The sequence below is a fragment of the Microtus oregoni genome, unplaced genomic scaffold (genome assembly GCF_018167655.1).
Source record: "Microtus oregoni isolate MIOR12 unplaced genomic scaffold, Mior012 000065F_ref0000479, whole genome shotgun sequence".
NCBI classification, from domain to species: Eukaryota; Metazoa; Chordata; class Mammalia; order Rodentia; family Cricetidae; genus Microtus; species Microtus oregoni.
Window position 1 is genome coordinate 9886549 of NW_024543875.1, and position 12820 is coordinate 9899368.

General features: G+C 43.6%; 1 protein-coding gene across 1 annotated transcript; it reads right to left on the reverse strand.

Annotated features, from left to right (window-relative positions):
- Nucleotides 1-1308: 1308 nt before the first annotated feature.
- On the reverse strand, nucleotides 1309-10135 carry Atp5f1a (ATP synthase F1 subunit alpha). Its single transcript, XM_041640874.1, has 12 exons — nucleotides 9985-10135; nucleotides 8321-8399; nucleotides 6475-6644; nucleotides 5694-5867; nucleotides 5431-5597; nucleotides 5095-5243; nucleotides 4056-4207; nucleotides 3731-3955; nucleotides 2855-2962; nucleotides 2602-2746; nucleotides 1842-1992; nucleotides 1309-1526 (listed from the first exon to the last, which is right to left on the reverse strand). The coding sequence occupies exons 1-12, from the start codon at nucleotides 10042-10044 to the stop codon at nucleotides 1445-1447; spliced, it is 1662 nt and encodes a 553-aa protein (XP_041496808.1). The 5' UTR covers nucleotides 10045-10135; the 3' UTR covers nucleotides 1309-1444.
- Nucleotides 10136-12820: the final 2685 nt, after the last annotated feature.

A 12820-nucleotide genomic window follows, 5' to 3' on the forward strand; every position in this document is an offset into this window, starting at 1 on the left:
GAACATTTAGTACTAACAGAAAAGTGACTACTACATTCACTATAGTCTAGTCCTACAAAATACTCAGATTTAATGTCCTTCCTTATTCCACCCCAAAGCTCTTAAGGTTTTTGTTTTCTTAAAGAGTACTTCAACAAACCATATCCCCTACCCAAGATGTCTTTATCACCTCATTACTTAAGATTGAGTGCCTTAGTGGTATTCAAAGCCCTGTAGAAGCCCCAGTGCATAAACAAACTCCGTATGCAAACTGATACAAACTGAACTAGTCTATAGGGAGACCCTGCCTCAAGGTGTGTTGGGGGGTGGGGGGAGACTGAAATAAAATCAGCCACAATGGCACGAAACTTACCAAGCAGGAGGCTGGAGGATAAAGAATTCAAGGTCAGCTCCAGCTATATACTAAGTTTTAGCCAACATGCATTATGAAATCCAGTCTCAAAAACTGAAGTCCTATGGTAAAACCGTTACAAAGGTGTGAGGCCAAGTTTAATCCCCAATATCATGTTACAAGAGAAAGAATGGTTACAATGGACAAAACTGAGACAGGATCTCCTGTATCTCAGGCTGGCCTTAAATTCACTACATAGCCAGTAATGACCTTGAACTTCTGTTCTTCCTGCCTCAATTAAGTGCTGGGATTGTAGGCCTGTGTATTCCCAAGGTGTTTTTTTTTTTTGTTTTTGTTTTTTTTTCCCGAGACAGGGTTTCTCTGTTGCTTTGGAGCCTGTCCTGGAACTAGCTCTTGTAGACCAGGCTGGTCTCGAACTCACAGAGATCCGCCTGCCGCCTCCCGAGTGCTGGGACTAAAGGCGTGCGCCACCACTGCCCGGCTCCCAAGTTGTTTATGTGATTCTGGGATTCAAACCTAGAGCTTCATGAATGTTAGTCACGTACTTAACAACTGAGATACATCTCCAACAGATTTCTCTTTAATCAGTTACAAAGAACTTTAGAATCTTACAGTGATCAGTCCTTAATTATCTAGCCATGCTGACTGTACCAATATTTAAGTGGAATGGGCTAAGAGAGCATTTTGTCAGTTCTGCCAGGTAGACTGCCGAAGAGCAGCCTGTGCTACTCAAGTGAGTTCTGAGACCAGCCATGGCTGATGGGAACACAAATAAGCCGCTACCTTACAGAAACAAATTTTTGAACTTAACATGAAAATAGGCAAGATGGTGCCATCATTCCTGATGACCCAAGTTACAGTCCCAGGGCCTACAGAGTGAAAGGAGAGCACTGACCCCTACAGGCTGACCACCACACACAAGCACAGTATACCCCTGCACCTACCCCAACACAAACTAACACACAATACGGAACTTTTATTTATGTGATTTCTGTACATCAGGAATACGAGAGCAGTCCTTTACAAATGGAGCTGATTTTACCAGAATAAATGACAAAAGCAAAGCAGTGTTGGACATGGATTCATGGGGCTTTATGGTTCAAACCCAGCCAAGAAGTTTGTTACAATCTCTTTTAGCTTTGCGTCTGATTGCTCTGAGATTTTCCCATCAGACCTGTTTGGAAATAAAAGTAAAAGATTCAATGATTAGTACAAATGACCTAGGCAAAGATTCGATGACAAGGCTACCTAGACAGCTGAAAGATACCAGCTAAACTTTCCTAAATATAGTGGGTGGTTCACACCTGTGGTCCAGCTCTTGCAAGGCTAAGGCTAAACTGCCAAATATTGAGAACACAGGTACACAGTGAGTACCAAGGAAAGGCAGGGCTAGTATACAAGACCTGATCCTAACCTCCAACCCCCAGAGAAACAAAGACTGTATAAAAACTGCACTAGTCACAATAAAGGCCACTAGCTCCATTCATACCTGATATTGCCCAAGAGGGACTGGTGCTGGCTGATAACATGAGACAAGAAAGCATTCTCAAACTTTGTGATCTTACTGGGCTCCAGTTTATCAAGATAGCCCCTCACGCCTGCATAGATAACAGCCACCTGTTCTTCAATAGCCATGGGAGCTGAAAACAAGCACATCATCAAATGAATTACTAATGCCATTTTACCAAAGCCACAGAGCTATTTTCTCTTTTAATACTAGACACGGTCCATGGCCCACTCACTCCGACACCCTGTACCTACAGCTATAAGCACGGCTTATAACCTGGTAATGTTTACAACACAGTATCTGTGGTAAAATTTGCTGGTTGATTTTTAGGCAAAATATATATATAATCACTAGGCTGGAGAGATGGCTCAGCAGTTAAAAGCACTGGCTGTTATTCCAGAGATCCTGAGTTCAATTCCCAGCAACCACATGGCAGCTCATAACTGCGTTACTCCAGTTTCACACAGGCATATATGCAAGAACACTAATGCACATAAAATAAAAATAGACACTACTGTTCTACTAAGTTCGCTAAATTCCATATCTTACAACATGAAGATATATTAAATATAATTGATTGTCCTTACCTCATAATACTACACTCATACGGTAATAAGGACTACATTAGCAAAATAAAACTGGTGGTTTTTCTTTGAAAGAAGATCTTGGGGTACATGCAGCACTGTAGACCTGGCAAGACCCTAAATTACAACAGGAACCTGACCAAATGAAAAGGACTTACAGTATTGTCCTTGCTTTAACAGCTCGGTCAGACGCACACCACGACTCAGGAGCTGCTGAGTGGCAGCATCAAGATCAGAACCAAACTGGGCAAAAGCAGCAACCTCCCGATACTGAGCCAATTCCAGCTTCATGGTACCTGCCACCTGAAAACACAAGTTGATGTGAACATGACTCAATGTCACATATAGCAGTAAACAAACAGTTAACAAACACTTTTCAACAAACTCCCTCTCAAAGTGAGGTAAAATTACCTGCTTCATGGCCCTGGTCTGGGCAGCAGATCCGACACGGGACACAGACAAACCCACGTTAATGGCAGGGCGGATGCCTTTATAGAACAATTCTGTTTCCAAGAAGATCTGCGATTCAAGAATACAAATATAATAAGCTCTAATAAATATACTTTTTTTGCCAAATTTAAGTCACTGTGCCAAAAGCTGAGACTCAAAACTTGAATAAGATTGCTAAGGGACTTTTCAGGGTATACACCAGTCTACACACCCACTGTTGAGAACAGGTAATATGGAGGTGGGGGAGATACTTATATTGAAAACAAACTACATGCATGTTGCATACGGCTGTGATCCCAGCACTCATGGGCAAAGGCAGAAGGGTCACTGAGATTCCAAGTCAGTCAGTCTGGGCTACACGAAGTTCCAAGCCTATCTAGACTATACAACGACACAGTCTCAACAAACTAACTAAAACAAGGGCAGTAACACAACTTCTCAAATACACTTTAAAATTACCTACAGCTAGAAAGTAATGAACCAAAACATGCCTAGCCAGGTGGGATGGCTTATGGTTTATAACACCTAGGAGGCTGAAGCAGGCCTTGTGGTCAAAGTCATTCTCAGCTAAACAGCTAGGACAGCTGTCTAGCACCCTAGAAGTGGAGTTACAGTGGTTATGAGCAATCAAATAGATGCTGGGCTCTTAACCAGTGAGCCACCTCTCCAGTCCCTATTCTCTTCAGTTTTATGTTCACTGTATTCCATAAAAATACACTAGGGTTACACAGAGAAAGTCTGCCTTGAAAAAACAAGGCAAAAGCAATTTACTAATTCATGCTTATTAGCCTCAATCAGTGCCTTAAAAATCAAACATTTTAGCCATTAATCTGTTACCTGTCCATCAGTGATGGAAATAACATTCGTTGGAATGTAAGCAGACACATCACCAGCCTGGGTTTCTATGACTGGCAGGGCAGTCAGAGAGCCACCACCAAAAGAATCGTTCATCTTGGCTGCTCTCTCCAGCAGCCGAGAGTGTAGGTAGAACACATCACCAGGATAGGCTTCACGGCCAGGGGGTCGGCGCAGCAACAGAGACATCTGGCGGTAAGCAACGGCCTGCGGTAGAGAAGAAGGTGGTGAAATTCAACTGCTAAGCAAGCTGCATCTGCTAATATCCACTAATACAAACATACAAGTTATAAAGACATCCTTTGACCTGTTTGGATAAATCGTCGTAGATGATCAAAGCATGCTTGCCATTATCTCTAAAATACTCTCCCATGGAGCAGCCAGAGTACGGAGCCAGATACTGAAGGGGGGCAGCATCAGAAGCAGTAGCTGACACCACAATGGTGTACTTCATGGCATCTGAGGAGAAAACAAGGTTTACATTCTACAAAGCTATCAATACTGTGATTTTAAATTAGAGGCTATGAAACAAAATTGTCCACTGCCCTCATTCTGTAAACTTAATGGGTGGGTGGAGTCCTAGGGGCAATGGTGCTTGCTATGAAAACATGAATTCAATTTCTAGACCCCACATAAAGGTGAAAGGAAAGAACTCAGTCGGTAGAACCCATCTTCAACAGGCTTCAAACGTCCTAGATTTGAACACAGGCACCAAATAAATCAGGCACAATAGAGCATGCCTACAGTCCTAGGAGGTGGAGACAAAAGAGCAGAGTTCCACATTATCCTTGGCTATAACAAGTCCAAGGCCAACCAGGGACAGATGAGATACAGTATACTCTTCCTCACACCCTGTGAAATAACCCCAAGCACAAGCCTCTAGTCCCCAGTACCTGGGAAGTAGAAGACGATTGTTTAAGGTTAGCCAGAGCTGCATGAGACCCCATCTTAAGAAAAGACATCAACATGGGCAATGGTGGCACACACCTTTAGTCCCAGCACTTGAGAGGGAGAGGCAGGTAGACCTCTGTGAGTCTGCAGCCAGCCTGGTCTACATAAGAAGTTCTAGGACAGCGAGGGCTACACAAAGACCTTGTTTCAACCTTCTCCCACTGCCCCAAAATTAAAATATTAAAAAAAAAAAACCCAAAACAAACAAAACCCCAAGCAAAATAGTAATCAAATCCACAAGCACTCCAGCTAGGAGGAGCTGCACAGCACTTCCTTGTTTGTTCTGATTTCTATTAGACCCTTCAGTTCCCTGGAGTTAAAATCAGCCTTGGTTATAGAGACACTTCCAAGATTAGCAGCGATAGAGCAGCCATTAGACTAATGTTCTTCAGTACCTGCATCTGTCAGTCTCTTCACCAACTGGGCAACGGTGGACCGTTTCTGACCAATAGCAACGTAGATACAGTACAGCTTCTTCTTTTCATCAGTCCCATCATTGAAACGCTTCTGGTTGATGATTGTGTCGATAGCAATCGATGTTTTCCTTTAAAGAGAGTGGCACAGGTGTCACTAAATACAGGATTTCTAGGCAAAATTGTGCTACCACTGTTAACCACCATTATCACCTGCCACTGCCCCATTACAGTCAAGGTATTTACCATTTAAACACATAAATTATTTACTTAGAATCAACACCAGTTAGAACTTTTAACAAGATTTTGAGTCTTTACCCAGTCTGTCTGTCACCAATGATCAGCTCACGCTGACCACGACCAATCGGCACCAGACTATCCACAGCCTTAATGCCAGTCTGCATTGGTTCCCGCACGGAGATTCGGGGAATGATTCCAGGGGCTTTCAGGCCCACTCGTCTACGGGTCTTGGAACCAATTGGACCCTGTAAAAAACATTAAGCATTAAAAATAAATAAAAAGGAACCCTCAAAATTGGTTTTGATGTTTACCACACCAGAATCCAATTAGCATTAACTCACCTTCCCATCAATGGCATTACCAAGGGCATCAACTACACGGCCCAACAGCTCCTCACCAACTGGAACATCCACAATGGCTCCCGTTCTCTTCACAATGTCGCCTTCTTTAATTAGCTTATCATTTCCAAACACGACAACTCCAACATTGTCAGGTTCCAAGTTCAGGGACATACCCTGCACAAAAGGGACAAGTGAACAAGGACGCCAGAGAGGCTCTCCCTGTCACATTAGTAACACAGCAAGCAGCAGAGTAGTGTTCCCTTCCACCTGCGTTAGTCTAGTATCTTTCACCTAATGTTCTCTGGTGAAGACTTCATGCAACATAACAGGAGACACTATGGTATGCTGGCCCCAATCTCCACTAGCTAAGTTCAAAGTATCAGCAGAGCTCTGGACAGCTACACACTGACTCAACTTTCAATAATGGAACTACTCTTCTTGGGAAAAGAATTTAGTTCAAGTAATCAAATGCTTTTGCATTAAACAATTTGAACAGCTACAAAGGAACTGGCAGGAATTCATTGAAATTTGTGTCAATGTTTACTAAAGTTTTAATGTTGGTGCCAGTGGAAACAACTTATTTATCAGCACTTATGAGAGAACAGGAGACTGGGACTTGGCTTAACCAAAACTTTGCTACTTTATTCTCTTTATAACCTGTAATAGGGGGAAATGCGGCAAATTGAGACTTAAATGTTTTTAATTTTTGACAAGCTCTAAATGAAATGAAAAACCAAAGCCACAGATCCTAAAATAACAAAACTCCCACTTTATAAATTACCTTTAAGCCTGAGGAAAATTCTACCATTTCCTCTGCTTGAACATTCCTCAGTCCATGTACTCGGGCAATACCATCACCAATGCTTAAGACACGCCCAGTCTCTTCGAGATCAACAGAAGTATCAGCTCCAAGAATCCGTTCTTCAAGAATGGAGGACATCTCAGCAGTGCCTGCGACAGAACAACCCAATTTAAATAATCTGGTCTAAATAGCTTCTCAAAACCATTTCCCAACAACCGCTTCATGATAACATTCAAAATCATTCTAAAACATAATACACAATCTTTTTTAAAAGTTGGGTATCCTAGGCTGGAGAGATGATGGTTCAGTGGTAGAAAGCATTTGCTACTCTTCCAGAGGCTCTGGGTTCAGTTCTTCACCCAAATGGCAACTCGCAGCTGTATCTAACTCCAGTTCCAGGGATCTAAAGCCCCCAGAGGGCACCCAACACCCACACACTTGCATACACCCTGGCAAAGCACTCATACATGTAAATAAAATTTTTTATAAAGCTGGATATTCATCACTCAAAATTATTGAAAACTCCCAAGTGATTTGAGAGGAAACACTTCTCCACAGGCAGACAGTAATCCAAACAGCTGCGAAAATTAAATTTTACCTTTCCTAATGCTTTATCTTGTTTACTCATTCAATTTCCAAAGAATCTGTACATATGTTAAATCTGAACTTTTGGCTAAACTCCACTAACACCTTAAAATGTAGTCCATTAAAGAGAAGGCAGTGAGAGCAGCAGACTACTAGTTCCTTAAGAAAAGTGGCAGTTGACAAACCCAATAACCTAACCTTGACCCCAAGACCCACAAGGTAGTAGAACAAACACTCTCAAAATGCTGTGCTCTGATCTCAAGCACACAGTGCCTCCCCACCCCCCAGCTAATAAAATAAACGGCAGCTAGGGAGATGGCTCACTGGGTAAAGGCACCAGCAAGCCTGGTACAGAGTTACAGTTCCAGAGACCCACAAGGTAGGAGAGCTGGCTCCTAAAAGCTGCCTCCACACATACATGGGCTTGTTCAATGAACAAATGCAAAAATAAACCCTTTAAAGCACCCAAGCGGGCTGAGAGATGGCTCAGAGGTTAAGAGCACTGACTGTTCTTCCAGAGGTCCTGAGTTCAATTCCCAGCAACCACATGGTAGCTCACAACCCTCTATGATAAGATATGGTGCCCTCTTCTGGCCTGCAGGCATACATGCAGGCCGATGCTGTATACATAATAAATAAATCTTAAAAAAAAAAAAAGCACCCAAGCACCAGTGCTCATCTTACTATACACACTATGTATGCATTTTACCTTTATCCTAAAATTACCACTACATGGCCAGGGACGCTGATCAGCAGTGTTTGCCTACCAAGCTCTGGGTTCCACCCCCAGTACCTCCAACAGAAAAAGAGGAAAAGCCCTCCAGCACATCCCCAAAGTAACTCCCCAATCAGTGTCTTTTTTTATGTATATTTGGCTCCCCACATCCCTATGTACCTGCAGGTATAAAACAGAAGCGATTTGAAAAGGCAATTGCATTTGAAAAAGCCTATCAATAATAAATAAAAAAAAAAAATCGCTCCTCTTCTCACACTTCTTACTAAAAAAAAAATCTTTCATAGTTGAGACAGAGCAGGTACCTATTGCATATGTATATTGTTTTCATCCAAAATAAATTATTAGAAGCCATACAGCACTAACAGAAATATACAGTTTCATTAGACAAAGAGAATCCATCAAGACATTTTAAATGGAACATTAATGGTTTGAAAACTTGAGTTTCTGTAGTATGCTTTAAAAGAGAAAAAAATCTCCACGGTGTAGATTTAAAAACTGACTTACCAGTCTTCTGAAGTCGAGTGTTGGAGGCATGGAGATTTCTTGCACCAACGAAGGATGACCCCAAAGCATTTTTGGAGACCTAGTACAAAATATTCTTTAAGCAACTTGGCCCTAGAAAAAGGCTTCACCAGACATAAGCTACACTCATATACTTGCACACGCAAGTATACACACATGCACAAGGCATAAACACAGAGCTTTCACAAGCTAGTTGTGATAGTGGTACATGCCTGTAATCCTAGCACTCAGGAAAAGGCAAGAGGATCTCCTGGAGTTTGAAGCCATGGTGGTTTAGATAGCAAGTTTCAGGCCAGCCAGAACCACAGCAAGACCTTTCTCAAAAACAACAAAACAAGCAGCGAAGCCTCCATAAAACACGTTTAAAAACGGGTTTAGGCTGACCAAATGGTAAATTTTGCTTATCAGTCAAAAACTTATAGAAAAGCATGCTGTGATTCGAGGATTTAGTGTGGAAACTGCTGGTGCACAAGACTATGGGAAGCTTATTTTCAGAAACAAATGTTAAGAAATTTCTTCCCTTAAAGGCATTACAATTTTGCTATTAGATTTCAGTTGAGGTGTGGAAATCTCAGTAAGACAACCCCTATCTAATGGGGGGGGGGGGACCTCAGGGTATTTCCTACCTTAAAAAGCAAAGACTGGGTAAACAAAACGATGCTGCAGGTAGATTAGAAAATAAGTCCAACAGCAAAGTGAAACCTGGACCCCCGCATTTCCCTTCTACAAGCAAGATCACTAGTGAGGGGCACTGACTCAACGTTTTCCAACCTTCTGTTCTATTTTACAACTCTTTAAACATGAGGTGGACAATTCAAGGACAAAAAAATTTTTTTAAATTGATTTTTATTGAGCTCTACATTTTTCTCTGCTCTCCCCGCTGCCTCTCCCCTACCCTTCAACCCTCTCCCAAGGTCCCCATGCTCCCAATTTACTCAGGAGATCTTGTCTTTTTCTACTCCTCATGTATGTCTCTCTTAGACAAGGACAAATCTTTAAACGTGTCCAAAAAAAAAAAAAGAAAAAAGAAACACCCATTAAAGTCTTCTGCCTAATTTTAGGCCATTTACAAAAATTCCATCGTCGTTGACAGTGTAAACCACACAAACTGCTTCTGTACCTAGCGATGTCTGCACGACCCCTTCCGTGTTCAGCACCAAGTGATCAACCGCCCAACTACTTAAAAAATCACTTTCATTTATTCCTTTCCCTTGAAGTGACCTCCGAGCACAGGTGAAAGGATCGGGCCTGCTGACCTTCAGACAATGTCAGGCTCTCCTTGTTCACGGGCCCAAAGCCGCTGACAGCTCCTTTGACCTTCAGCGGAGCCGGACCCCAGGAAAAAGCCTCAGAGCAGGCCAAACAGACAGCGGACAAACCCTGACCTTCACCTCGGGCCGCCCTCACCCCAACACCGGAATCCTCCTAACACCCCTTTGCCCAGCCACGCCGAGGTGCGGATCCCCTGCACCACCGCCCACCGCAGGCCTGCAAAAGCAGCCATTCGTCCGCGCAGCCGAGCAGCCACGGTGCAAGATGGCGCCGTACGCCCCGGCCCCGCGCTGCACAGCACGGCACAGCCCCGCAGCACTCCGCAGAATCCACCAGCCGCGCCCACGCCCGCCTGCCCAGGCCCCGGCGCTCACCAGTCCCGCCCGGCGAGGGAGGGCACGGGCCACGGCCGCGGCGACGCGCACGGACAGCATCCTCACAGCTAGTCGGAGAGATCCTCTGCAGCCGCAGCCTCCCGACGACTGGCACAAAATGGCCGAGCGCGAGGGAAGGTCAAGGCAGCCAGCCCACCTGACCCGGAAGTACCGCCCCTCGCCTTCACCTCCGGACGCAAATCCTTTTTTTTTTTTAATGTTCATTTTTTTTATTTTCTTTTCTTTTAAAATAGCAAGTTCTAACATTTGGAACTAAAAATGAACGAATCACGTGTTCCCAATTTCCCCCCTAGTAGTCATACTTTTTTTTTTTTTTGTCTTTTGAATCGACCTTGTGGTTGCCCCGGGCGACCAAGTGAGTAGCGGAGCTACCCTGAACCGACTGCTCAGATTTCAGCAGGATTACCAGTCTCGGCGGGGTTACACCGCATGCTGAGGCCGTCCAGGGCAGTGTAACTCCTGCACAATGCACCCATCCTGAGGATTTAGTCCTCAGGTCCTGGCCATCTGAAGTCATTTTAAGTGTTTATTATTACTAGTGTGTGGTATGTATGCTCCAGCGCCAAGGCGTGCATGTGAAGCCCAAAGGGCAGGCCTCTCTTTCCACAAGATGTGGATCCTGAGACTCAAACTCAGGTCAGGTTTGGAGTACAAGCACTTTACCCAGTCGGCCATCATGCTGCCCCACAATTTGGGTTTATAATAAATACTCAGATATTTTTAATTAAAATGTTTTATTTTATTATGCATATGAATATTTTGTTTGCATGTATGTGTGTGCACCGTGTGTTCCTGTGACCTCACAGGCCAGAAGAGACTAAGATACCGTGGTACTGGAGTGACTATGGAGGTGCTAGCAGTCAAACCTGGTCCTCTAGAAGGGCAGCAGTTTGTGCTCTTAACCTTTGCTCCATTTTTCCAACCCAAACACCCAAATCTATAGTGGGTTGAAATTCTTTAAGGTTCAATCTAAAAGAACCTTTTCAGGGAAGCTGGGCCTGATGACTCAGTCCTGTAATCCCTGTTGGGAAAGTTAAAGGATGAAGATTAACAAATTCTAGATCAGCCTGGACACAAGCAAGATCTTGTCAATCGATTAATCAACCAATCAATAAAGGGGCTAAGAACAAATCTCAATGTAGCCAACCTGCTTGCGGTGTAGCAGGCTCTGCGTTCAATGCCCAGTTGGGGAAGGGAGTGGGAAGAATCCTGTCTAAATGAGATAGGCTCAAAACTTGCAATAATCCTGTCTAAATTAGATAGGTTCAAAACTTCTAAGAATCCTGTCTAAATTAAATAGGCTCAAAATTTCTAACAATCCCAAGGAGTTTGAGAGAGTGGTCGACAATCCTACTGAGAATGGTTCAAAATCAAAAATCACCTTTCTATGTTCAGATAAATCTCAAGTTTTCTTCTGCCAACAACTACTCTTGTCACTCTAAGGATTCTATTATATTTTCACTTTTATAGTATAATAGAAATAATGTATTCTCTCTCTCTGTCACACACACACATACACACACATATCCTATACCTACTCTAGGAAATTGGAGAGCAGCATATTTTACACACAGGGGTTTTAAAGATTTATTTTATTAATGTTATTGTTGTTTTGGTTTTGTTTGTTTGTTTTTTGGAGACAGGGTCTCTCTATGTACACCTGCCTGTCCTGGAACGTACTATGTAAAACAGACTATCTTCGAGCTTACAGAGAGCCCACCTGTCTCTGCCTTCCAGGAGCTAGGAATAAAGTCATGTGCCACCACACCCATCTTAAGAGTTTATTTTCTTTTTATTTTGTGTATATTTGTGTGTGAAAGAGTTTAAGTATGTGTATTACATGCTTGCAAGTGCCTTCAGAGGCCAGAACAAGCATCAGATCCTTTGGAACTAGAGTTACAGGTATATTTGAAACACCTAGTGTGGGTGCTGAGAACAAAACTGGGGTCCTATACAACAGCCTCCTGCAGTGAAAACACTCCTTGTAGGGATAAGTCCCGCCCCTTGGGGGGGCGTGTTCGCCTCGGGCTAATGTTTGCCTATAAATTTGGCAAGCGAGCATGCTCCCAGCCATTGCTTCTGCTTTCCTGGTCTCCACAGGAAACTCTAAGTCTATTTCGCCATTAAAGCTGTATATATAAGCTGTATTACAATCTGTCTGCATTCGCTTATGCCCTTACATTTTTGGCGTCCAACGTGGGCTATTTTGACCCCGACTCAAGCGGGTAGCCCGCTAGCTAACACAGCACCCTCCTTGGTGCTGTTTTTTAGTTCATGACTCGGGCCCCAGTGCCAAGTCCGAGATGCACTCGGCCACACAGGCCCATTCTGCCTGCCTTGGCTAAGTTTGCAGTGGAACCCCACTGCCTGAATTAGCAGAAGCTCAAGTACCTGCGGTTTTGCAACAAAAGCCACCACACGGCAGATTTGGTCTGATACAAAGTGACTTGGCCAGGTGGTGGTGGCGCACGCCTTTAATCCCAGCACTTGGGAGGCAGAGGCAGGTGGATCTCTGTGAGTTTTAGGCCGGCCAGGTGGTAGTGGTGCACGCCTTTAATCCCAGCACTTGGGAGGCAGAGACAGGCGGATCTCTGTGAGTTCGAGGCCAGCCTGGTCTACAAGAGCTAGTTCTAGGACAGGCTCCAAAAATACAGAGACCACAACTGGCAGGAACCGATCATTGCAGGTAAAAAATTTTTCTTTTATAAATAAAATGTCTGAACACGTTAGTATTCAAGAATTTAACAGATTTTTTAATTGTACCATGTGGGAGATTTTACAAGAGGTGTCTATCACCCCACATCTATGGATCCTT